This window comes from Teleopsis dalmanni, chromosome 2, assembly GCF_002237135.1.
Source record: "Teleopsis dalmanni isolate 2A chromosome 2, ASM223713v2, whole genome shotgun sequence".
NCBI classification, from domain to species: domain Eukaryota; kingdom Metazoa; phylum Arthropoda; class Insecta; order Diptera; family Diopsidae; genus Teleopsis; species Teleopsis dalmanni.
The window spans coordinates 223363784-223391377 of NC_051847.1; the positions used below are offsets into that span (position 1 = coordinate 223363784).

The following is a 27594-nucleotide window of genomic DNA, read 5'->3' on the forward strand; positions in this document are numbered from 1 at the left end:
AATAAGTTCAATAAATAAATAAATATTTACATAAGCACTTATGTGCAAAAAATCCGTAAGACATTTCAATTTACTCGAACTCACACACGAACTCGCATATTTCTATTTGATAGTAAGTCGGTAATAATTATGAATTAAAACACATGAACTTATATTTTATAGTTCAACTTGATGTGTTGACGTGTTGATTACTTAGTAAAATGTTAAAGAAATGTTAATCAAAATAAAAATAGTTAATTAAACATAACTAATAAAAATTGTTTTTTCGTGATCATTTAATATAATCAGCTACTTTATAAAAGGAATAATATTAAACTACGAAAACAGAAAAAACTCATAACCGTGACAAGTATTCTCATGAAAATAAAGTGCTTTTGAATTATTAGATCTGTTCCATGAATTACTCGTAGTAACTTTGAGTAACACTGTGTATACAAAAGTGCGTTCTACCAGCAAATTTTCGAGTAAATGAGAGTATCTGAGAGAACGTAACATACCTGTCGAAATTTGAAAATGCTAAACAGACTTCATTCGTATATTGTATTTCATGTAAAATTTGTTTGATGTGTGTATCAGCTGTTTTGATTAAAATTTAAATTTTTGCATTGTTTATTTGCGCAGTACTGCTGCTCTTACCAGACTTTACGCTCTCAGTTTGTACTTGTGTTTTACTTGAATTTTATTACGAGTAGCTTGTGGAACAGACCTATTATGTGTATTTATCGCATCATAAATATACACGTACAATCTGTAAAATATTAAAAGTGGCAACTCTAATAAAGCGGTGAATTGTATTATTGCAATTTTGTTCCACTTTTACACAAAAGTGTAAATTATATTTGAGTTTGCACTTAATAAGTTTGTATATAGTTTATTACTAAATTGAAGTAAACTTAAAATTTTAACCATATAATATATGTTTTATTTAATATATAGTAAAATAACTAACTTCAGTGTTTTTAAAAGTTTTTGTTTTGAGGCGTCTAGTATCTTTTGTTGTGACAAAATTCGCTGATTAAAGACAAACACCGGAACATTAAGCCATGAAAATTGAAAATACAGTTATAGTTTTAAAGAAACAGTATATATGCTATAACAGTATATAAACAGTATATTTAGCAATAAAGTTGGAATTGCAAACTTGTTTAACTTGTTAAAATAAAAGCTGAGTAAAAAAAGAATCGCGCAGAGAAACAAATTTCAAAAACACGAGGAGGAGAAAATAAAAACGAAAAGGAAACACTTTATTGGCATTAAAAACAGTAGATGCAAACTTTACAAATTAAATGTAATTCAAACAAAATGTCTAAGCCCGAGCCCAAACGTGTTGCCTTATCTACTATAAGTCAGACTGCCACATCCAGTGCATTAAGTGGAGCTGGTGCCTTCACCACTGGATCCACGTCATTGTTAAGGTTTGGAAGCGAGTTTTTGCAAGATGATGACAAAAATGAGAAAGAGGAGAAGAATCGCAACAAGACAGTACGTTTAGAATTGAAACTCTTTCAAACAGACTCCTCTACATACCCGGAATTTAATTACTCGAAATTAATGTTTTTGGAAAAAGTAAAATTGATTTTATTAAATATTTAATAACATATATTAATTTAGTAACATATGTAATTCATTTTAGAAAAAACAAAAGAAAATAAAACAGAAGAGGGCTTCATCCGATCCGTTCGCTGACAACGATGACGATGTAGCCCGTATTGCAAGAGAGTTGGAACTTAAATATGGTAATGCGTACAGCAAGGGAAGTAAAAAAGATGATCATTGTGATAAAGGAGTAGGTTATGATGAAAGCGATCCCTTTATAGACAACACAGACGCGTATGATGAAGTTATCCCTGAGGAAGTTGAAACCCTAGAAGGTGGTTTCTATATTAATTGTGGTGCGTTGGTTTTTAAAAATTTAAAAACAGATGTACCTAAAACGAAAACAGATGAAATCATTAAAATGCCAAATAGAAATAAAAAACGCATAGTTTCATCTTCATCTGAAGAGTCGTCGACTTCTTCATCATCATCCGGAGATGAAGAAGATGACGCTGAAGACGAAAGTGAAGATTCTGGTGAAGATACAGCAGTTGAAAATGCGAAAAGTAAAACAGGAAGTGTTTCAAGTAATTCATCGGCAAAAAATATAAAAAATAACGTAGCTAAAGTGAAATTGCAACAAAATGGTAACAAAGTCAAACCATTCAGTTTATCGTCCTCATCTTCCAATTCACCCAAGCCCACAACTGATGAAATTGGTTCAGATTATGAAAAAGAACGCCCTTTGCAAAAAACAGTAAAAACAACTACCGTAAAGGACATGCTAAAGGCGAAACGCGATAATTTTCTGAAATCTCAAGCAGGCAGTGATACAAACTCGCTTAATGGAGAAGTCAAAGGAGCAGTAACTAAATCTTCCGATGATGACTCTAGTAGAAATTCAGTTAATTCTGATAATAACTCGCAGAACGCAAAAAAATTCAACGCTGAAGACAAAGTCAACAGTAAATTTTCGATAATGAAAAATGTGAACAATTATATAAAATTATTTTTTTAATTACAGAATTGCGTTCATCAGACACAAAACTTCCTGAGCTTGATGCTGAGATCTTGAAAAGTATTATTGAGTTTCGAGATAGTATGAAAATAAAAAGTATAAACGGAAAAAATTTTTCTATGGATGAAAAACATATGACCCAATTTTTAAAGTAAATAATAAGTACATATATTTTTAATATAATATATAAATTTATTTTTTATTAATTTTATATTAGAATTGACGAGTTCTTGATAGGTGTAGATAAATCGAAGAGAAATATGGTTTTTGCACATTTGGAATACCATTTGGGATTGCCAAAATACTACTTGCAACATACGGGGAAGAAAATGCGTGTTAATGAGGAAAAACTGAAAGGCTTACAAACTTTAAAGAAATTACGAAAAGCAATTGATTATATAATGACGAATGCCATTCCAAGTTACGAGTCTGAATTACGAAAATATGCAGAATCCCAGTAAGAACAAAGTTGATTAAATTTCCTATGTCATTGTCATTAAAAAGAAATATTAAACAAAATTATTATTGTATTTATATCTTTTGCAGAGTCGATGATTTGAACAATGATCAGCCACCAAATATGCCAAAGAAGAAATTTCCGTTTACATCTTACATAAGGTATTTAAAATAATTAAATGAATATTGAATTTAACAAAATGAATGTTTTTAGGAATTTGATTTATGAATGTTATGAAGTCCGTTTGGCATCATTTTCCGTACTTGGTGTCCGGAATCAAACAATCGAAGATTTCGTTAATATATATTTTAAAGAAAAAGTTGTCAAACTTTGGCCTCCGGGCTGGATGACCCAGGAGGAACTTAAAAAGGAACTTGATAAAGTAAAGACGCAAAAAAAGGCAACAAAAAAGAATTCACAAAGCAAATCTGTTAATACCATGATTCAGCAAATCGCTGAATGGCCATCTACAAAACATTTGGAAGACTTGCCCACCAGTAGTCACTCACGTGCAAATTCAGATACGGAATCTGTAGCAAGCAGTGTTGCGTCCAATAGTTTAAAACGAAAAAACAGAGATGAAAATAAGCAAAGTAAAAATAAAGCTGCAAAATCTAATGCTGATAAAAAAAATACTGGCGAATATATGACCAGTAACAAAAATCACATGCCTATAACTGCCAATGTAGGATTAGATCCCACATATGACCAGACCTTAACCTCTAAAAGAACTGACTATAATATATACAAAACGTCACTGTCATCATCGTCTACTGCTACAACAACAGCCATTTCTACTATGAGTAAAACTCTACAAACTGAAAAACATTCCACGGGAGAAATAACACCCCACGTTATCAATCTTGATGATTTTAAGAGCACGAAAGATATATTACAAACATCAAAGCAATTAATAAACACAGCTACTTACACCAACCCTATACCATCAAATACTGCAACTCTGTTAAATTCATCTTACACTATAGACTTAGATTTAAAAAGCAATAGCAGCGAGTCGGATTGCGTAGAAGTCGTTGAAGTTTTTCCACCACCCAAACCTACTTTGCCAAAGTCAAAATCAAAAAAGACAAAAATAGAAAATATGCATAACTTTGGAGTATTTGGTGAAGTTTCTAATTATATGACTTCAGGCAATTTAAATTCAAATTATATAAATAACAATAACAACAATAACTATAATAGAAAATTACAACTGCCTAATGCAACTAAGATTGGGAATGACTTTTCTGGTGGGGTCAAACAACTCACGAATGTGGATGTTAATCAAGTTGTAAAAGCTTTGAGAGATTTAGAGGTGAGTGTAGTTTTTAATATGGATATTATTTATAATATATATTAATTAATTATTGAATTATAGGATGAAGTATCGCAAAAATCAAAGCTAAGTAATCCTTCACAAAGCACGTTTGCAAGAAACAAATGACAAGCACCATTACAACAAGCTCAGACAATTGGTTTCTATGACTATATAACCCATTGCACAACAATCACAAAGTCACCACCAAACAAAGTCGCAGCCTTTCCATCATTTAAAAATATGCCAACACTGCCACTACAATTAATAGCACCTCCGCCGCCTATACCTGTTTCACCACCTATAACACCACCTCCATTACAATCAGTGGCCTTTATGCCTTCATTAGATGTCGCATTTTCCACGGATACAACATCGCAACAGTTACAAAAGTCAATTTTTAAGTTTTAGTCTTATTGATTGAGAATAAAAAATATTGTGTTGGCGATATTGTTTTTCCATTTATATTTTAAAATATTTATTTTTTAAATGTTCTTAGATGAAATAAGATAAAAACAATAAATTTAAAAAAAAATTGTAGTTTAGTTTAAACTGTAAAATAAATTAATCACACAAATTATAAAAAAAGTTAAATATTATGATAGCAAGGAATTTTCACATTTTTAAAACAGTTTTATATTTATATACATATGTTTGTTATATATGTTTATCTTGTAATAAAAATGTAGTCGATTTGTGTATACTGCAATGAAAACTCTCCTGGCGAACATTTCTATTGATTGAGCAAGTTTTCTTTTATCAATATCTAAATTTGGTTCTTAAATCCTTAAGCCTTACATACCCTTTGAATGACCAAATGATCTGCAACCATGGTCTACTTAAGGAAGCTTCTACTATAATATTGTTTTCATTAATAGTTGTTTTTTTTGTTTACCCTTAAGGAAAACTAATTAATTTTAGTTGAATTGCAAATATTCGTGTTGACCAATATTTATGTGGATAATCGAAAGATAAGCTGACAAGACCTATTAAGATTTTATATGTACTTATATTCTATTGTATTTATTTACATATACATATCTAATATGTAGAAGTTTGCAATTAATATATCACACAGATTTCAATTTTATTTTTAAAGAAAATCTTAAATAATTTTAATCTACTCTTCCTTCTGGAAATTTCTTGATTTTATATACGGGTGAAGGACAAGAACTTTTTCTAAATCTATACAAAGTTAAGTTGTGACAACTAAATTAAGACGCCATAAAATTTATTTTTCCTGTCAATCGAACTGCGAATATTTAAAGTTCAATTGTATTCAACTTGTAAAATAATTTTACGGTGCAGTTGTTATTGTTAGTTACGTTTAGTCGTAATAAAAGCTGTTAATTAAAAACTTAAAACTGATCACATTACAATTTTTGTAGCTTTAATTTGCTGATTGGTTATTTAACGTATAAAATTAAAAAAATTTTATTTAAATAGCAATTATCTTTTGCAAACCTTTTGGGGATATTACTGGGTGAGGACTGAATAATAATTTTGGCAAAATAAAATTTATTTTAAATGATTTTTTGAATATAAGTTTATTATTTTTTATTTACAGCAAATTTCCTAAAAATAAGTCTGAATTACATTGTTTCATGAACAAAAAATTTGCTAAAATAATAAATTAAGAAATGTATATGGGTATATAAAAGATCAATTTTAATAAACCTAATTTTATATCTATTTATTTATATTAATGAAAGTTAAAAATATGTTCTTTTTTGTTTGTTATTGCATATGGTAATGTGCATATATAAACTTAAAAATTTTAAGCAGATTGCCATACAATAGATTATTTTTATAGGTATATCACCACGCATGGAATATTTTGCTCTTCATTGTATGACAAAATCCTATATGAGCTAGGATAACTAATTTCATCTTTGTAAAATAGTAACAACATAAATTTTTTGTCATTTACTAAACGCATAAATATACTTAAGTAATACCTAAAATAAGTGACAAAATATATAGTACTCTTCTTTTACTTTCTCCAACGAAATATTGATGAAATACGATTCGCTGCAGAGGTCATAAGCCCTTCAGTGATCGTTGATTGTTGGCCGGTAGGCATTAAATTCGAATTTTCTGGTTGCGGTGGTAAACTTGGTAAAGCTTCCCAATCCAAACGCAGAGAGTTCTCATCTATGAGTTTGACATTTACATAAAATAATGTAAAAACATATAAGAATATAAAATTACCTTCTGATTCAGATTCCGTTTCGATGCCTAATAATAATGAGTCTACTGATTCCATCAGCGGGGCATTAGATATTTCATGATAACCATAACTGCCTAAGTTACTTTTTTCGGCATCGAGTATAGCCAAAATATTTTCCAATGTATGATTCTCATTTAGTGCACGCAGCATAACCTGCTGTGTGTATGCGAGATACATTATGTTTGAATTTAATTTAGTAACTCTTCGTAAAAATTGCTCTTCATTGAGTTTTTTGCAAAAATCCCTATGATTAAATAAAATATATAAATAAAATTATTTGAGATATTAAATAACTTGTCAACTATTTACCCATAAGCCAATTTATATGGCAGACGAATGTTTAAATAATAACTCATTAATTGTGTAAGTTGAGTGGTATATGTTAGAGCACCCATTATACGGTAAGCGCCCACACGGCTTGGGCTTATTTCATTTGCACTACTCTTGGGTACATCATCCTTATTATCTGTTAACCAATCCAGATAAGCTGTGTAGTCGCCGTTTGCCGGTAAGGAAGGTGCTACAATGCGGTATTGCATTTCACTTATTCCACTTCCATGAAAAACCCATTTGCCACGTATATAAGATGTATTTTTAGCATCCGCTAATGCAGCTATTGTTTCCGATTCTTCATTTTGTACATTGTTAGCAATCGCAGCTTGGACTCTTTGTTTTAACTCATCTCTTAGCACAATTTCTTGTATAGGAAATATGTAACTAACTAACTGAGTTATCCCTCGTCTAGTCGCCTCCTGCAATTTTTCAAATAGTTTCGAACGTCGCTCGCGCAGTTTACTTATTTTTTCAAAACGATCTAATACATAATTGTCTAGTTCCTTCACTTTAATTGCATATCTAGGTAGATTTTTGTTTTTATCAAAATTTACTTTGCACAAATCTTCTTGCTTTTCCCTCAGTTCCGTTAGTTTATACCTTTTTTTGGTAATGACCTGCCTGAGAAAGGTCAATTCTTCCTTTTTTCGTTTTATTTGTAATTGTACATTCTCTTTTGATTTGTGTTCTTTTATGAAACGGTCATAGCGAGAGCTGAATGCTTTCAAGCCAGCTTGAATACTTAAGTATTTTTGTTGTTTTTCGTTAAGACTAAAAAAGAAACAAAACATTTAATTCATTTTATTTACCTGACGAATATGAATGCATTTTATATATATATTTACCTTTCACCATTTTTATTCGTACTGTGTGTTATCGTTCCATTTTTTATGCAATTTTTGCAATTAAAACGCTTCTGTCGTGTTCTACATAGTGGACATTTAAGAGTTCCGATTATATCCACATCCTTTCCAGTTATACCAATGGTCTTCCTTTCAGTAATTAGCACTCCTACTTCATCGTCAGATATATGAAAATTTTCGGGGGCCTTTGTGCTATCATCCGAGCAGCATGAAGCCATAACATAACTTCCTACCTTCTGTTATATATAATTAGCACCATTAACGTTCTTTAATTATAGGCAATGTAATTTTTACTAAATTTTATTATAGTACGCATCTAAGTGCCCGTCTTCAAAATTATATTATTTGCAACTACACTATTTTTGACGTCAAAACATTATAACAACAACAACAAATGTGAGTTGACATTTGACTGTAAACAGTGTTGAACAATGCTTGGTCTCTAACTTAAGTGCCACTTTAGAAGTAATGATTTCGTGGTGAGTTTCTATAATTTCATAGTTTAAAAACTTGTGATATAGGATATGTCTATTAAAATAAGTTTAAGCGTTTTAATAGGCTTAAACTTTCAAAAGATTTATATTGATGTAAATAATAATAATAATAAATGCTAATATATCTATTGAGATATTGTTTATAGATTTAATTCAAAATCAAGAATATCGAAAAACTCCATTGTTACTTTATTTTTGAATCCCTTCTCTCATTATTGTAATTAGATTAATTATACAGTTTTAATATCTAAATTATATAACTTTTAACAGATAACCATCATTTCTCTAAGTAATAACACATCTATAAAGTCGATTTGTATATGTCCTAAAAGTTTAAGTAACGTAAGCATCTTAATCATTTGACGGAAATTTATTAACACATGCTAGCTAATAAGTTAATGACTGTTTATTGTATTTTATTTTTGAGTCGTTTTGTTTTTTAGGATTTCAACTTTTATTTCGAATGTTTGTTTTAGTATATTTTCTATCTTATTATGTTGACATAACTTAATATTTCAAAATATGTGCTCAAGTTAGTTATTTCATGACTTTTATAACAAACAAATATTCTAATATTAAATTGTTCATTAATATGTATCGATTATATCAACAAATAGATAGCATTTATCATAATTTGTACAGTTTTAATTTACTATAAGTAAATATGATAATTTATTATTACTAAAAGCTTCTTGATGATATTTAACTTTAACTTAAAAAATAAGGTCTTTTAAAGCCCAGATCATTGTTCAATACACTTACGTTTCTCGACTATGATTCCATATATATATATGAAAACGTTTATAACAAATTTATCGTCTTCATATTGTTTAATAATTGAATTTTAGCAATGATCTGTTCACCTTGCTAATTAATAAAACTCTAAAAATTTTCAATGTTAATAAACTTTTATTCAACTTTTTACAGAGAGAAAAATCGGAACGTTCTCCTCAATCAAAACAAAAAACTTAAAAATATTTGAAATTGAATTTTACTTTTTAAATTCAATAAATTCACAGCCAACTGGGTCGCCACAGTACCCCCTCCTAGCGATGGAGTACTAGCAACAACGCGACACCACAACTAAGTCGACAACACCACTCTTAATCACGAAATTCCGCTAACCTTGCTGGGAAACGCACTACTCTACCAGCTCGTGTCACTTTCGGAATCGGCAACAGGGATTCACGCCTACAATCACCAGAAGTCACTAACTGATCACCATTCAACAGCGCTGAAGGCTGACGCGTTTCTGGAACAACCTGTTCAAGATCATCACACGTTAAGTACGCCGCCTTCAACCTATCATTCGAAACAGTCACCTCTCTCCCACGGCAAACAATAACAGACGTCTTCTCATTACGACTCAGCACCTCAAATGGACCTTCGTAAGGCTGCTCAAGTGGAGCTCGAGCACGATCCACTCGAAGAAAAACGTGCTTACAATTAATAACGTCACGCGGAACATACACAGATGGATGACAATGTCTTGTTGATTCAACGGATTTAACCTTAGCTAAAGCCCTTCGCAACGCCGACACAAAATCAGTCTCGGACGACTTCTGCTTGAAATCCGAAAGCATCTGCCCTGGAACACAAAGAGGATTTCCAAACAACATCTCTGAAGGACTAGCATTTAGGTCTAGTTTCGGTGTCGTTCGCAATCCCAACAACACAAGCGGAAGAGACTGCGTCCAATTACTTGAGGAATGACATCGAATGGCTGCCTTCAATGTTCTATGGAAACGTTCAACCATACCATTTGCTTGAGGATGATAAGCCGTGGTATGAAAGTGTTTCACTCCAAGCAATCTCGTCAGTTCCCGAAATACAGCAGACTCAAACTGCCGACCCAAATCAGTGGTAATAGCCTGCGGAGAACCAAAACTTGCCACCCAACCGTCGATAAAAGCCGCTGCAACTTCTTCTGCCGTAATGCCCGACAGAGGCACAGCAACAGGCCACCGAGAAAAACGATCGACGCAAGTCAAACAATAACGCTTCCCCTGAGACAAAGGCAATGGACCCACAATGTCAACATGAACATGCTGGAACCGACTATCAATATCAGCAAACGAACCAATTGGTGTTTTAGTATGCCGCTGAATCTTGGACTTCTGACACGCAATGCAACTACGCACAAACACAGCTACATCCTTAACCAAACCAAGCCAAACATACCTAGCCTGCACCAATTTCCGCGTTGCTCGAATACCAGGATGAGCCAAACCATGGAGTTTTGAGAGTACCAGCTGCCGACAGTTTGCGGGAACAAAAGGACGAACACGACTGCCTGACACATCACAGTACAGTTCAATACTCGAATCCGGCAATCTCAACTTCTTCAACCCAACACCATCTTCAGACTGGCTCTTCAGCTGAGCGAGCAACTCTGCATCAGTCTTCTGCGCCTCAGCAATTAACTCAATAACATTTGCCTCCAACTGAACCGTAGCAACCCGAGACAAAGAGTCAGCCACCGTATTATCTGCACCAGCCAGATGACGAATATCAGTGCAATACTGACTAATAAACTCCAGCTGTCTTGCACGACGAGGAGATGCCTTCTCACTTATTTGCCTGAACGCAAACGTTAATGGTTTGTGATCCGTAAAAATGACGAAATCACGTCCCTCTAATGCATACTTAAAATGCTGGACAGCTTGATAGATAGCAGTCAACTCACGATCATAAGCACTATACTTAGTCTGCGCTGGACTCAAACCTTTTGAATAAAATGCCAATGGCTGAGTCACACCTTTCACTACCTGTTGGAGAACAGCACCCACCGCAACGTCTGAAGCATCAGTCGTGAGCGTCAATTGTGCATCCAGAGCCATGAAGTTAAGCAACGTAGCTTGGGCAAGATCCTTCTTGCAAGCCTCAAAAACCTCTATATCATCTGGAGTCCAAGAAATCACCGACTTATCATTCTTGCGGTTACCTGGTGTAAGATGAAACAACCGCTGCTGATTCTGCACAGCGTTACGCAGAAACGGCCGATAAAAGTTCACCATGCCTAAGAATTGTCTAAGCTGTTTCACCGTTGCTGGCAGAGGAAAATCACGAACAGCTTGAACTTTACTCTCCGGAGGACGTAAACCCTTTGCACTAATAACGTGCCCAAGGAACTCGATCTCGGAACAGCCGAACTTACACTTGGCAAAATTCACGGTCAAACCAGTTTCTCTAAGTCGATCTAAAACCAGTCGCAAATGCATTCTGTGTTCTGCTTCATCTTTTGACGCAATTAAAATATCGTCGATGTACGCAAAAACGAAATTAAGATCACCTAGAGTCTCATTCATAAAACGCTGAAACGTCTGGGCAGCATTACGGAGACCGAAAGTCATAAAGCGAAACTCGAACAGGCCAAACGGAGTTGTAATAGCTGTCTTCGGAATGTCTGCTAGTGCAAGCGGTATCTGATGATACGCTTTCTGCAAATCTATCTTCGAAAACATAGTTTTACCATGAAGAATACTCGTCACATCATGAATGAACGGAATCGGATACCGATCAGGTTTAGTTTGCGCGTTGAGCATGCGATAATCGCCACACGGTCTCCAACTTCCATCGCCTTTGCGAACCATGTGAAGTGGACTTGCCCAACAGCTTTTCGAAGGTTGACAAATCCCTGTCTGGACTAAAAATTGGAATTCCTTCTTGGCTTCTTCAAGTTTGGCTCCAACTAAACGTCGGGGACGCGCAAATGACGGCGCACCAAATGTCTCGATGCAATGTTCAACCTTAGTAACTAAACCCATCCGATTTGCACTCATAATGCCTAAATCACGATATTCATTAACCAGCTCAGCATAAGCTGAAACTGAACCACACACACGCACAGTATCTTCTTGAGACACAGCAGCCTTACCCTTCATCATCAAAGTCGTCTTCGAATCAACTAACCGCTTCCTTTTCAAATCCACTAACAAGTCATAGTGATTAAGGAAGTCGGCTCCAACAATAGGACAGCTAACATCCGCAATCACGAACGTCCACGGGAAATCTCTACGCAAACCCAAAGACAAAAGCAGTCGACGCTCGCCAAATGTTTGAATAGGCGTACCATTAGCGGCATATAAATTAACTGATGCAACACTGTTAGCCCTTTGCTTCCAACGACAGAACGACTTCGGTAAAACTGATATGTCCGCACCAGTATCAATGAGGAAAACGGTCGACGTGGCGGGATCTTTAATACTAAGTCGAGCTATACGAACACTAACCCCTTCTCGGCTCGACGACGTAGAAGGAGTGCCTAGTTTTTTGACTGATGAGAGCTTGCCACAAAACTACAGGGCTGCCGACAAGCATTAGCTCTATCCCCAAACCTTTCGTGATACCAGCACCAATCTGGATGACTTCCTGGTCGGGAACGAGTTCGCCTACGCCTCCTCGATGACGATCGACTTTGCACCGACTCACTACGACGTAAATCCAAACGACTCAGACGCTGTTCGATTTGCTCAAGCCTTCGTAAAATCACAGCATTCTCAGAATAGGCTGGACAATCAGAGGCTGACGCTACAGCTATCTGTTGAAAATCACCCGCCTCGCAAATACGGTCTGCTAATTTCGCCAGCTCTGCTAGTGCCACGTTCGATGCCTGCAGAATAGCGCGCACTTGTGGTGGCAAACGCTTCAGCCAAAGAGACTTAAGAAACTCATCACTCACCTTGTCTTTAGCTAACGCTGTCAACTCCGTTAGCAACTGTGTTGGGCGTCTATCACCAAGTTCAACTTCTGACAACAACCGTTGAATCTTCCGCTGCTCGCTCTCACTGTACCGCTCTATGATGCAAGCCTTTAAATTAGCGTATCTTCCAGTTTCAGGAGGATGAAGCACCGCATCACTTACATCGGCGATAACACTTGACTCAATCGCTGCTACTACCGTGTTGAACTGTGTGATGTCACTCGTAATGGCAGCTACTGCGAATTGCGCCTCGATCTGAGCAAACCAAATCTCCGGTCGCTCGTGCCAAAACGGTGGCACCTTCACTGCTACACGGTTTACGACACTTCCACTATCAGAAGCCATTACTACACCTTCGTCTGCAACTGACATCACAGCTCGATAATTAGATATTTAGCTCAGAAGTTAATATTTCTAAATCTAAACTTTTTCGAGATCACGTCGGGGTCACCAATTTAGCAATGATCTGTTCACCTTGCTAATTAATAAAACTCTAAAAATTTTCAATGTTAATAAACTTTTATTCAACTTTTTACAGAGAGAAAAATCGGAACGTTCTCCTCAATCAAAACAAAAAACTTAAAAATATTTGAAATTGAATTTTACTTTTTAAATTCAATAAATTCACAGCCAACTGGGTCGCCACAGAATTAATATAAATGATTATAAATTGATACATAATACATCACTCAATAAGTCGTGTGACTGGCACACAGATGGCGCTGCCATTGCCAAATCCATATGACGTTTATGAAGTACTAACTTCAATGTGTACAATTTCATTACATTTCGATCAGTCAGCACAAAAGTGGCAGCCACTTCGCATGTTAATTTATCATTGCTTCTGGATGAAAAAAAATACTGTACAAACTTAGCAATGGTTTCAAAAGCGTTATCCGGACTCTACTCCATCGAAAATACCTATTTGTTATTGGTTTGCTGAATTTAAACATGGTCGTACAGACACCGATGATGGTGAACGTTCTGGTCGTCCAATTGAGGTGGTTACTCCAGAAAACATCAAAAAAGTCCAGAAATTGGCTATATCTGATCGTAAATTGAAATAGTGTGAAATAACTGAGACCGTAAAGATATCAGAAGGTAGTGTGTTTACAATTATGCATGAACATTTGACCATAAGAAAGCTCTTTTTAAAGTGGGTGCCGCGTTTACTCACAGTCAATCAAAAACAACAACGTGTTGATGATTCAGAGCAGTGTTTGGCCATGTTTACACGTAATAAATCCGATTTTTTGCGTCGATATGTGACAATGGATGAAACATGAATCCTTCACTTTACTCGGGAATCCAAACGATCATCATCTGAGTGGACTGCAGCCGGTGAACCACGTTCGAAGCGTCGAAAGGCACAACAATCAGCTGGGAAGGTTATGGCTTCAGATTATACACATGGTATAATCTTCATTGACTATTTCGAAAAGGGAAAAACCATGAATAGTAACTGCTACATGGCATTACTGTGTCATTTGAAAGCAGAAATTGTTAAAAAACGACCGCTTAATGCGGAGAAAAAAATTTTGTTTCACTAAGACAATGCATCAATAAAAACGATGGCACGAATTACACTTCGAATTGCTCCCTTATCAACCGTATAGTCCAGGTCTGGCCCCCAGCGACTACTGACTATTTGCTGATCTCAAAAAATGCTCGCCGGTAAGAAATTCATCTCAAATGAAGAAGTAATTGCTGAAACTGAAGCCTATTTTGAGGTAAAAGAGAAATCCTTCTACAAGCACGGCATCGAGAAGTTAGAGAAGCGTTGGAATAATTGTATTGCGCTTGAAGGAGATTATGTTACCTAAACTCATTTATTTAACAACTATATTTTACTCAATTATTGCTCTAAAAAAAGTATTAAAAATGGTAAAATTGTAACTAAAAAATATGTTAATGCAAACTTCTATTTATGGCGATTTAAGTTCTTTGAATTACTTCACCAAATGCCGTTGCGCTATCTTTATATAAATGTATAAAAAATATGATGTATGAATGTAGACATATTAATATTTCATCAAAAAACTATTACAAATTTTTAAATAAAATATAAGTTGAGTTTTATTTATTTTATTCGTGAATTTTAGAACAAATCTAAAACGAATTTGAATAAGCTTGTGCTCTATCTGAACACTTCCGAGATAAAATTGCATTACAGAAAAATGTGATTGACACCCAATTAAATATTTGTTGTAAATGTAATCTATTGATCTATTGAAAATGAGATTCGACAAAAAAATTGTCTTTAGTAAGCAACAGTTAAAATAAATATAGATTACAAATTATATCAAATTATTTAATTAAATCCTCTAATAATTTGTTGATTAATAAATTCAATTTAATCCAATCTTACGAATCATAATTAGCTATGTTTATTTAACAAAATTTTTCCTATACAAATCGCCTATATAATATTCAAAATAAATTAACTTAAATTTCGTTTCTAAAATATTTTGCCAATTTCAAAATCGGAAATGTGTGTTCGTTTTCTAATTTTTTTTTTAACAATGTAATGCCAGGTTATTTTCGTATATTTGATTCATGTTTTGAAGTTATTATCTCCCTGTATTTGTGGAATTATTTTGGTTTTTTACTTCCAATAACTTTTGTTACTGCCTCAACGATATCAGGAACTTGTGGTATGGCAAACTGTTCTAGAGTCTTAGCATAAGGCATTGGCACATCAACACCACAGCAACGCCACACAGGAGCGTCCAAGTGGAAGAAAGTCTCATCTTCCATAATTCGGGCACACACTTCAGAACCAATGCCTGAAATTGTTTTTATATAATAATTTATGAATTTGAATTTCATTGCAGCGCATATTTATAGCTTACCGCTCTGTGGCCAACCATTTTCTACAGTCACTAAGTGATGAGTTTTTTTTACTGAATTGAAGATAGCCTCAGTGTCTAATGGACGAAGTGATCGTAAATTAATGATCTCAGCATCAATGCCTGAAATATAAAATATATTTAGAAGGTTTCAAGTAGACTTATATTTGATTTTTTTTAGATTTATTCAATTGATTAAAATACTGCTTAGCATGAACGTGTAATAGGAGCTTTAACGAAGCATTGAAGCGTCCCTACACCATAAACTTAATGAATACTTAAGATAGATTGGATTTTTTCATAATAACTGAAGTCACATTTTCATTTTATTTTAGTAAAACTGTTTTAAGTTAAAATTATATAATCTTATTTAAACTTACTTTGCAGAATTTTAAAATTTTAATATAAATAGCTTAAAAGTAAATATAAAACTAAGAAAAACATTATAGAATCTCACCTTTTTTAGCCAATTCTGCATGTGCCAAGAGGCAAGTTTCGACAGCCTTGGAGTGCGCCACTAATGTCACATGTTTGCCTTGTTTCATAATTTTTGCTTTACCAATGGGGATAAGGAAATCCTTACCCATCATTTTTTCGTCAACAGGGAATGGAGTGCCGTATAGCAGCTCATTTTCAAGAACAACAACTGGATCAGGATCCCGAATTGCAGATTTCAACAAACCTCTAGCATCTTCAGAATCATATGGTGATACCACTTTCAGTCCAGGGCAGTGTGAATACCATGCACCAAAACATTGTGAATGTTGAGCAGCTACTCCAGCAGAAGCACCATTTGGGCCACGAAACACAATAGGCACATTTACCTTGCCAGCTGACATGTAGAATGTTTTAGCTGCGGAATTAATAACCTAGCAAATCATAAGATATTGTGGTTTTGGTTTGGTTTTCTGATTTATTTTATATTTTTGCATTGCATTAAAATACCAACAATTTTTTTCTTGAATATATATACTTTTGTTTTTAAACTAAAATTTATAACCTATTTAATGCCAAGTTTTTCTTTTATTATAAACGCTGGCAGTCGTCTACCTTTCCAGTAACGCGGAAGTGGTACTTCATTGGCTTGCTTTAACTTTTCTGCGACATACTTCTCTGCACTGAAAGCTTCACCTTCCTTAACCTGTGCTATCAGCTTTGCTTGAAATGCTTTTTCTTTACGCATTTCACGTCGTTGACGGACTTTAGCCCACTCAAATTTCATCTTACGACGCAATTTCTTTAGTTTATGCTTCTTCATTTTACGTCTTCGTATCACAATTAGTGGTTCTGCGCGCATCTCTCCTATGTTATTTGTGCTTGGCAAGCGTATTTCCTTTTTTTCATCCAATATTTCATTAATTTCATTCAACCAGGTTGATTTCGGACTTTCTACTATTCTGGATTTAATTGACACATCACCAATGGGAATCTGCCTAAGTGGCTGCACAACAGCATAGATTGGCATGTAGTTATTTGGTAAGATACTGCGACTAAGTGTATGTAAATGCCGTGTTAGATGAGTGCTGTATACTTGTGGTTTAAGAAGATTAACCTGCGCATAATTGGATAATATGGGTCATTTCATATATCAAATTTTAAAAAAGTTTATTATTTGATTTGTTTCTATGAGTTGCTTAAGAAGATTTAAATTAAAATTGTCATTTAAATCCCACATTGTTCAACTCATTGGATATAAATAAAACTAATTATATGTGAACCACATACATGTTTACCCATATTATCCCATTTTGATGCACTCCTGCATTTTCCATTGCATATTCATATCGAATTATTTCACAAAAACAAAATATTTAAACGATTAATTGTTGGTATTTTAAGGCTTTTATTAGTTGAAGCAGAAGATTTAATATAAACATATAAATGTAAAATACTAATAAGACTTTCATGGAATAATATGAGTGTATTTTCTAATAAGATTAAAGCTACAACTTGAGTTAATTGGTTAAGATTCAAGCTAAACATTATCTATACTGAATCATATACAAAACCATTATAGATAACAGTCTTTTAGCACTATCAAATCTGCGCGAAACTTTCATTAACTCAATTTGTAGATATAAAATTATTGATAAGATCTTTAAAGAAGAACTTACATGATCTATGGCTTGCATAGAAAAGTTGAAGGTCATAAATTCGCATACAGGCCGTAATCCGGCCATGGCAGCACCGACAGCTATACCCGCGAAGCCCATTTCGGTAATGGGAGTATCTATAATTCGTTTATCTCCATATTTTTTCCATAAACCGCGAGAAACCTTACAAAATAGAATTTTTTAATAATAAAATTTTATTATATATTTTATAAATGCTATTCTAATACTAAAAAACTATTTTAGCGATAGTGCCTTACAAATTATTGTAACACTTGAATTAATATTGCAATATTTAAAAATCTGTGCACTTTTTATCAGCGAGATTCATTACACAAACACACCAACATGCGTTTGACATATTGCTGCACTGTCGTACGTTTACGTAATCGGCAGTAGAGTAATATTGCAAAAATATTTTTCTTTACCTTATATGCACCATCATATTGGGCCACCTCTTCTCCCAAAAGAAAGACACGCTCGTCACGTGCAATCTCGTCATCTAATGCACTATTTAATGCATCTCGGACTGTTAATTGTTTAGGCGCTGCTAAAGCTTTAGCAGTTGTAGAAAACCCACGACGGGTGGCATTCAAAAAAATGTTTCTAACAGCCATCATATTTTTCAATGGTGTTCCAATCTATTGTTCGATTTTTGATCTAAAGTTTAGTTAAGTTATTTGTTGTATTTTTTTTAAACATAAAATTATATATTATTACAGATTACCCGTCGTTCTACAAAGAAAAATTGCTGCCAGACACAGATGCAATTATTTTGACACATGTATTTGGCAATTATAAGTTGGCAATGATAAAATTTGACAGTTCATAACGTACTAGAATTGTGTAGATAAGGCAGATAGATAGTTCTAATTTGGAGTCTACACTGGTTAGATTTCGACAAGATTGTTATGTTCGAATTTAAATACTTTTTAAACAATATTCAAATTTTATCTGCGAACAAAAATATTTATATGTAGTGTAAATGTATGAGTGTAAGCAAAAATTTTATCAAAGTAAAACTAATTATAAGTTCAAGTTACGGGATGTACTATATAAAATAATAAATAATGTATACTACATTATTTATTGTCACAAACGAATTGTATTTGTTTTTCAAGTTGATTCATAATATTAGATTTAATATGCAGGATTTCATTAAAGTTTTAAATTGTGCGCACCCCGTGAGAGAATGAAAATCTATGTATATGAAATAAATTTGTTTTAATATGTACATAGAATTAGTTTGTGTATAGAAGAGATTCGTTTGTATATAAAAATAATTATTTGTGTTATGTCATTCACTATCATATCAAACCTCAAAATAAATTACAAAATTTTTAAAAAATTGAGTTCATAATTCACTATAGTACAATTCTGCAGTAATATTTTGAATATTTTCTAACAATTAAAGCAAAAAAAAAAAGAAACCAAATGTTATTGCGACGTTAGCATTTACAGAGTGTTTCAGTTAGGAGCATAACTACAAAAACAAATGTACAACAATATTACAATAAAAAAATTGAATTTATAAATTTGCTACTAATAATATTATAGTCTCTAACTTACTTACCAAACAATTCTAGGTAATCATATCCAAATCTGCACAAAATATAAAATTGTTTATTATATTTATTACACTAAAAACTTTTATACAATAAATTGATATATAGTTTAAAATTATTTGAAATCAGTATTAATATTTTTCTATAACTGTCAAAAATTTTTATACCTACATAATGAATTTAAATTTAATATCAAACATAAAATTTTGTTAAAATAACAATTACGATTTTTTTCCGTCCAAAGCGGTGTGAATGTCAGGGTTAAAAAGAAGAAAAGTGCTTTATCTAAGCACAGTAACTTACGTGCTTACTTATAATAAAATATTTTTCGATTCCATAAAAACTAAAATTGTTTAAAAGAATTCTTAATATACTTCTGCTTGCCCGAAGTTTTGCAAAACAATTAGGTACTTTTAAAATGGATAACGTAACAAAAGCTTGGATTGGACCCTTACCGCCAGATTCACAGTATCTAAAACCCTACCGAATGTATTATGTGCAAAATGGTGTTGAGAAGAACTGGGATTTGCTGAAGGTCCATGACAGCGTGGCTATTATTATTTACAATGCAGAACGCAAGAAATTGGTGTTTGTACGTCAATTTAGACCAGGTAAGTAATTATTATAATGAAGTTTATAATTTACGATTTGTGACGTAGAAGAATTTTATGTAATTTTCTGAAAAATAATCATCTTTTATATTTTAAGCTGTTTTCCATGACATCGTTTATTCCTCTGGTGGTTCTCTGAAAGAAGTCGATTTAGAAAAATTCTCACCACAATTAGGCATCACTACGGAAATGTGTGCTGGTATAGTTGATAAAAAGAAGAGTTGGGTCGAAATTGCACGAGAAGAGGTGCTGGAGGAATGCGGATATGATGTTTGTGTGGACCGCCTTGAAGAAGTTTTAACATACAGGTACGATCCTTGAAATAGTTAAGCGATATAATAGTTTAGCCAAAATTTTATGTTAGGGCTGGGGTAGGCTCACATGGTGCAACTCAAAAAATGTAAGTATATATTGACGTGTATATAATTTGATGATTATTTAATAATTGTGATTTGCATTTATCAGGTATTATTGTGAAGTTACTGATGCGGACAAATCCGAAAGCGGTGGAGGGGTAGATGATGAAGTGATTGAAGTAATGGAACATTCATTGGAGGAAGCTAAAAGAATGATATGTGCAGGTGCAACTAATAATAGCCCACCAGGTTGTTTGCTGGGCATTTTGTGGTTCTTTATGAACAAGGCACCAAAAGAAGAATCCTAGAAGTATATAAAAAAAATTTTATTATGTAAAGGGCAAGCAGAAGAAAATTTTTTTTTATGTTAAACTATATTTAATATAAAAATTTAGATAAAGAGTTTTTGTATAACAAAAACTTCTAATAACTTATTTGTGTTATTTTTCAATGTGTTTTCAGTTTGGAACAGAAAGTAATCTTATCTTATATTAATTATTGTTTGTATTATTGTTAAGTAAATATTTGTTTTGCTGTAATTATTACCAAATGTTAAATTATTCACTCAATATTTTAAGCAGTACGGCTCTATAGTTCTAATTACTTTCCTTTACGTAATAATTATTTTTTAAGAGATTAAAGTGCTATGATAGAGAAAATCCAATGAAATTATTATTTTTTTAATAAAATACACTATAGTAAAATATTAAATAATGAATGTTATATTATAAAGTTTTAACTATAATAATGAAAAATATATATATATATCACATTTTGTTATATATTTATTGCGTACTATTATTAACAACTACGTCTCACTTGCATATTAGGGTTAAGTAATTTGGATTGGGAGCTTTGTGCACCCTGTAGACTAAAATAAAAGTCCGTAGTATTCATTTCTTTTAATGTCATCAATTACTTGATTACGAACTGTGGATACCTAAATATTAATAAATTCATTTTGTATTTGTGGTGATAGGTATGAGACAGATCTTAGTCTTTCCACATTTTTCAGATAATTTTCTAACAGTGGGTCAAAATGAGCTACAAGTTTAAGTACGGACAATAAATTTCCGACTTTTGTACTATTTTGAATCGCTAAATTTTTAATATGATCACGTAAAGCAAGATTTTGTAAAATTAGACACGTCATACAAGCTAATATTCGTTACAATATATTTCGCCACTTTTCGTTTTAAGATTGTATAGTTGTTTCTAATGATGCTTGAATTCCAGCGTCATCTATTAATCTTTTTATGTTTATTTTCAAGTTGTAAACGATTTTTGATGATTTGTACTTTTTTCATAGCTTTCAAACCAGTTGATATACAGGTTGAATATATAGCCGAATTTTACTTTATAAATAGTATGCAACAAAAGTAGTATATGGTATACAAAAGTATAATAGCCAAGATCGGTTTATTACCGACCCGTCTATAAAATCAAGATTTTGACATTAGACTACTGTACTTAGATTGAATTCGTTCTATTCGTTATTGTAATTTCTCTGTATTAATTTTTTAGCATGGGTACCATTTGGCACCCATCTGTGAGAGGCACCCGGTGCATGATTTCCCCTTTGCCCTTCGTTACGCCACTAGAACAAACCTGACAACTCTGGAAGTTCTTAAGGATTTTGAATTTTGTAAAAAAATTTTCGAACTATCACAACTGTGTCAGCTCAGTTAAAAAGGGTTCCAAAGAATTTATATCTTATCTTAGCAAATGGTGTTCACAGACACTTTAGGTGAAGCACAGTTTTCTTCTCATTAGCAGAGCTACCCATATTAGGCTTATGGGTAAGTATAACTTATGTATTTTTACTATAATTATTTTAATGCATTACATGTGGCAATATATTTATCAATTTGCCTAAATTTTAATTCTCACATACATGAGTTCATAAGAGAGTTATGAGTATTGGCTGGTTAAGCTAATTGTGGTATTTGTCAATATATATCATGTGTAATTTATGTTGTCCATTTTTGTAAACTATTTTTTATAACAAAATGTTTTCAATTACTAATTTATATATATATGTATGTATGTTCCTACATACATATGGCATGAGTGGGAATCACAACTTGTTTTACGTTGGAGTTTCGTGTGAGTAATGCCGCACCTTAGCGTCAACAAAAAATTGAAGTTGTAAAACCGAGAATCTAATAAATTTATAATAAAATATATATTAAAGCAAATACCATGTACTAAGCATTGCCATATGGACCAGTGCGTCAAAAAGAGTTTTAGAACCAACTGTCAATATACCGCAATGACTGTATCAGTAGTACAATTAGTTACTTGTTTTTATGTAGACAATCTATGAGATTCAAATAAATTTAGATAAAAATGGCTTATCTGGTTAGTAGTCTACTATCTATAAAAAAGAAAAAATTATTTATAAAAATTAAACGCATTTATACTTGAAGTTAAAAATATATTATTTACTTAAAGCTGAATGGGATTTTATAGTTGTGAGGCTGTTTTATCATTAATGGTTTATTTTAACAAAAAACAGAAAACAGATAAAAATGCGTTAGTATTGTAAAAACATTTAAATAAAAAATTTTGTACGAGTTTTATATAAGTTGGAGTAGTTAAGCATTGAATATAAGGATTGATAACTTTATTAATCGTTGTTATTGTTGTAATCGATGAAGAAATGTTGCTTTTCGTGTCTCTATTGTGGAAGTTAGTTTCACTTGATCTAGACAGCTGTTTCTAACCCCGCTGTTAATTAACCTCGTTTCATTTATAAAATTATTATTGTTATATTTGTAATTAATTAATTTATGAATAGTAATGAACTCTTATACAAATAGTGATCTGCAGTTGCGAATTTTAAATAATTATCTAACATCGTTTATTTGATTAAAGAAAAAGTATAAAAATTATAATAAATATTTTAATATTTTTAAACAGTATTTCATTAAAAATTTAATTTACGCTTCAGCAACTAAATATTTGCTTTTAGTTAAAGTAACACAATAGGTATTTCTTCTTAAACCCAGTTCACTGTATGGGTCGCATAACAATTCTATTATATTCGTATTTTATCTAGAAATAATATGAAAGAAGCTTAACTCTCTATAGACAAGTTATTTCAAAATTCAACAATTATAATTTACTTTAAGATATATATTATCAATAACTCATCATAAAGACAATAAAGTAATTGATTATCAAAATTTCCTGAGAACTTGATTACAGTTAATATTTTAAAGATTTTGTTTTAGCAATAACTCCTAATATTCCAATTTAACACTTGTTAATTACTTTCATATCTTTTCTCCAACCTTAGAGATAGGAAAATTTACAATCTATGTTATACAATCGATGCTGCAATCGCAGGAAAATCTTGCTTCTGCCACCAAACATGGCATCTTCGCATGGATACAACTTGAGATTGCTTTCAGGTAAATTTAGTCGTTATGCTGACATCATGGATTAAGTAAAGTGATGAGGAACCATTTGTTCTGTTCAAAGAGTTCACACATCTTTCATTTTTCGTATCTTATGTGTGAAGAAACAAGTGGAGTAACTACATAACTCGAAGCTATAAAGTTTAGCTATGAATATTTTCACAACAGATATTTGTATGTATCGACAATAACTTTAGACACTATTCTTGTTTTACATATCGATCAATAGAGAAATGAAGAAGACGTAAATGATTTTTATCTATATTTCCAAGCGTATTGATAACTAAGTAGAAATTTTAGTTGTAAAAATTAGTTGTAACATTAGAGTAGATCAAGGAATCAGTTAATATATAATAAGTCAGATGTATAATTTTCCTTTTAAATAATAACCGTATAATCAGGATATATAAAATGTAAGCTTAGGACTTTAATCTTTAGATGTGTATAATGCGTCAAGTTTATTGAAATTTTTAATTCATAGCGACTTAGGTCCAATATATGAAAAAATTGGTTCTATTTACGATGCATCAAAGTCAGGAAAATCAAAAACTACACGAGTCCACACAATTATTAAATATCGGATATATTATGTTTGTGTTGATATGTGAGAAAGTAGATGCGGCAGGTAATATAGTTTAGTTTTACGTAATACAGTTTCTTATACATAATTGTGTTCTTCTTATTATCCGATTTGTTCTTTTATATTTTTCGCATAGTTTGCTTGGTCTGCTATTTTTATGATTGATGCAACTCCGAAGTTAATTGTGAGCATTGCTTAGTCATCGATGACGAGTTACTTTGAAACGCAGACCAAAGTGAGAGCCTTCGTTCGTTACTGGTGATCTTTGGTCTAAAAAGATTACTATGACAGTTGCTTCGAGAAAGTGGTTGGCTGTTTTGATTTAATTTAAAAAGAATTCATTTAGTGTAACATATTAATCTGGGCAGACAGAGACAACATTCTGACCGCAAGTCCTTCCAAGCTCTTTACTAGCTAAGATTGTATAGAAGGTTGCAAATGGAAATGTGAAGATTAAGAATTTTATTTCAAGAAACAGATATATTAAAGCGATGGCTGTTGAAATTTGTATGTATATTGAAACTTATTACGGTTTGAATTGATTTGCTCAAAAGTATATAAATAAAATTTATTCATATATTCTGAATATCTATACAAGAGTAAGAAGAAAGGCAGATGGAAGGTTTTCTCACTCTGATTAAATTCCACCAAGTAGGTTAAGGATATCAAAAATTAAAGACTACATGTAATATTTTACATCTTCTAAGAAATAAGTCCACGATTTTTTTCGCATTGGAACAACATTTCAAATATGTAACAGTATTTAGAGATATAGTAAAAGCATATACATAGATAAAGTTTTGTAGATTAAAACATATCAGCTTTTTCAGAATAAATTAAAAAATAAATATATAGTAGTTTAAAATATTTTAATGTAGTGTATAAAGTGTAAGAAATTTCCCATATGCTTTCCTAATCGGAGAGCTAATCCATAACAAGCTTATTCATAATCCATAACAAGCTAATGAATTATAAGATTAATTATATGATGGAACATTAACTCATAAAAAGAAATATTAATTATATAAATTTTTTTTATATATTGATTTGTAATATTTAACCTATTTAACCTAAAGATAATAAAATCTGTACAATTATTGTATAAATTATTTTATTATGATTTTCAGCCATTCAAGCTACAGTTGTCCATTATGTTTGATTTTGATGCTTGTGTGTCCGAATAATATATTTCTTCCTTATGATTTAAAAACTGGAAAGCAATAAAATTTTAGGGCCACTAGAAGAGCTAATAAGTTTTATTTCATTATAAATTTGTTACTGTCGAGATTAGCGTCAAGATTGTTATTTAAATTTAAGATAGAACACACCGTGAAATATTTATGATATCGACAAAAGTGTGAATTGCTTTAGTTCAAAATGGATTGTTGAGAGGATCTTAAAATCACAGATTAATTTGATTCAAAAAAATAGATTTCTTAATAACGATATAATATAAATCTATACAAAATATTCTTATCATTGTCGTTCATTATCATTTTGTTGCTAATATCAACATACTCCCTTAGATGCTTTGCACAGAAGTACCGTTAATGAGACTTTAGATATTATCTTCAATATTATGTGAGAGACAGAATATTATCACTAGAGTATTCGTTTTATGCAATTAGAGAATCACGCATGGACGACACTTACAAATTAATTCAAGGGTACATAGACTTATATAATTAATTCATTTGCAAACTAATTTAAAGCTTATATAGAAACATTTTATTAAATAAATTCTATAATATCTGATCCGAAATTTTTTGTTAAGTCTAAACACTGAATGCCCTTGTGTACGCCAATGATTGAAGTAGAATATAAAGAAACTATTTTAGCAGTGGTTAGATTTCGTTGAGGATTAAGAATTATTATTTTAATAATGGAATGGAATTTTTAGTAAAAGAAGTTTTAAGAAATCTATGAAGATTCTTTTAAATTGTTGTGTCAGAAAAGTTCTTTGAGCAATACTATAGATTTGTTTCAATGGTGAATACCTACATCTCTTCAATATTTACTACATTTCTTTAATTTAGTCTTGTTTAAATTCGTTATGTTCTGCAAATAAGAACAAAGACAATTATTATAATTTTTATTATGTTGAACTGCTTTAAATAAGGAGACGCTGCGAAACAATTGACTAGATATTAGCTTATTATGGCATCATTTAATAGATAATATATTGTCGTTGTATTCAAATTCAGCAACTTTGTCGATGACTATATGACTCGCTTTAAAACGAGTTCTTTCTTCTTCTAGCAGATGCGCATATTTTTTGTCTTACCTCACCTTAGGTTGGAGTCGCGGCTTTTCACACCAAAGCCCACTTGAGCACATAACTCATTCAGATACCACGAAAAATTGACCGCAATGGTTAGCGTACAAGGAATGCTAAAAGGGAGAATTTTCCACTTTAAATTAAAGTAAACCAACCTTATAAATCCATGAACTTGTTTAAGTCCCTAATATTAAAAGATAATAGCTCCGTTAGCTTTTAAATACTGGCCAAACATGTGCATTGACAAAGAAGGACCAACACGGGTTCCTACTCCTCTTCAAGTTTCATTGTTTGCCTTTCAAATAAGCAGTAACACCGAAACCGTACTGTTAAGTAAATTTCGCTTCACTTAAAACAATTGACTGATAAGTTTTTTGTCCAGTTTGGATCAAGTAAATTTTAAAATCTGACAAGAGTTTTGATGTGTCTGGTCGGTAAAAAAAATTGGTTAAAAAAATTTTTAATCGCCTGCTGATCAAAGGTGAGCAATTAGGAAAGAAGGCGAAATGCGAATTTTTCGTCCTCTTCACAACTCCAACTACGAAAAATTTTTTTAGAATAGACCAAGTCCCATTGCATGTCTTTCTGATACTGAAATTTTAGTACTGCTATTGATTTCGATTTAGTTGTATTAGTTGACTGGTACATTTTTTGCTCAATTTGAACTAAGTAAATATTAAGACCTCACATTGAATTTCATCTGTTTAAGTTTATTAAGATATATATTTAGATATTTTTGTTTAATTGCTAATTTAGCCGTTGCAAGTGGGATACCAATACCGAGAAGTGAATATCAGAAAGCAGCGCACAGTCTTGGTAAGCTGATCAATCTACCATGCAGCAACGCGAAAAATACATTTGTCCAGGCACCCAA

The 27594-nt window shown here is 32.2% G+C and overlaps 5 protein-coding genes across 8 annotated transcripts; 2 read left to right on the forward strand and 3 right to left on the reverse strand.

Moving 5' to 3' along the window:
* The first annotated feature begins 921 nt into the window (after positions 1 to 921).
* Positions 922 to 4787, forward strand: LOC119678581 (yemanuclein-like). Its single transcript, XM_038090490.1, has 7 exons — positions 922 to 1566; positions 1634 to 2501; positions 2561 to 2705; positions 2772 to 3011; positions 3101 to 3172; positions 3225 to 4326; positions 4390 to 4787. The coding sequence occupies exons 1-7, from the start codon at positions 1267 to 1269 to the stop codon at positions 4453 to 4455; spliced, it is 2793 nt and encodes a 930-aa protein (XP_037946418.1). The 5' UTR covers positions 922 to 1266; the 3' UTR covers positions 4456 to 4787.
* A 1277-nt stretch (positions 4788 to 6064) lies between these two features.
* LOC119682215 (beclin 1-associated autophagy-related key regulator) lies at positions 6065 to 8156 on the reverse strand. Its single transcript, XM_038095587.1, has 4 exons — positions 7735 to 8156; positions 6866 to 7660; positions 6538 to 6800; positions 6065 to 6480 (listed from the first exon to the last, which is right to left on the reverse strand). Exons 1-4 carry the CDS (start codon positions 7968 to 7970, stop codon positions 6320 to 6322), a joined length of 1455 nt encoding a protein of 484 aa, XP_037951515.1. The 5' UTR covers positions 7971 to 8156; the 3' UTR covers positions 6065 to 6319.
* A 4354-nt stretch (positions 8157 to 12510) lies between these two features.
* LOC119676832 lies at positions 12511 to 13689 on the reverse strand. Its single transcript, XM_038088090.1, has 2 exons — positions 13633 to 13689; positions 12511 to 13203 (listed from the first exon to the last, which is right to left on the reverse strand). The coding sequence occupies exons 1-2, from the start codon at positions 13687 to 13689 to the stop codon at positions 12511 to 12513; spliced, it is 750 nt and encodes a 249-aa protein (XP_037944018.1).
* Positions 13690 to 15300: 1611 nt separating this feature from the next.
* LOC119677617 (pyruvate dehydrogenase E1 component subunit beta, mitochondrial) lies at positions 15301 to 19569 on the reverse strand. Of its 4 annotated transcripts, none has more exons than XM_038089042.1 (6): positions 19482 to 19569; positions 18337 to 18568; positions 17912 to 18073; positions 16255 to 16666; positions 15801 to 15920; positions 15301 to 15734 (listed from the first exon to the last, which is right to left on the reverse strand). In XM_038089042.1, the coding sequence occupies exons 2-6, from the start codon at positions 18526 to 18528 to the stop codon at positions 15541 to 15543; spliced, it is 1080 nt and encodes a 359-aa protein (XP_037944970.1). In that variant the 5' UTR covers positions 18529 to 18568; positions 19482 to 19569; the 3' UTR covers positions 15301 to 15540. The 4 variants fall into 4 exon arrangements, with proteins under 4 accessions (XP_037944970.1, XP_037944968.1, XP_037944969.1 ...); XM_038089040.1 differs by lacking the exon at positions 19482 to 19569 and adding an exon at positions 18636 to 18862; XM_038089041.1 differs by lacking the exon at positions 19482 to 19569 and adding an exon at positions 18629 to 18862.
* Positions 19570 to 19671: 102 nt separating this feature from the next.
* Positions 19672 to 20874, forward strand: LOC119677619 (uridine diphosphate glucose pyrophosphatase NUDT14-like). The gene is made up of 4 exons (XM_038089044.1): positions 19672 to 20084; positions 20182 to 20392; positions 20449 to 20484; positions 20550 to 20874. The coding sequence occupies exons 1-4, from the start codon at positions 19892 to 19894 to the stop codon at positions 20746 to 20748; spliced, it is 639 nt and encodes a 212-aa protein (XP_037944972.1). The 5' UTR covers positions 19672 to 19891; the 3' UTR covers positions 20749 to 20874.
* The last annotated feature ends 6720 nt before the right edge of the window (positions 20875 to 27594 follow it).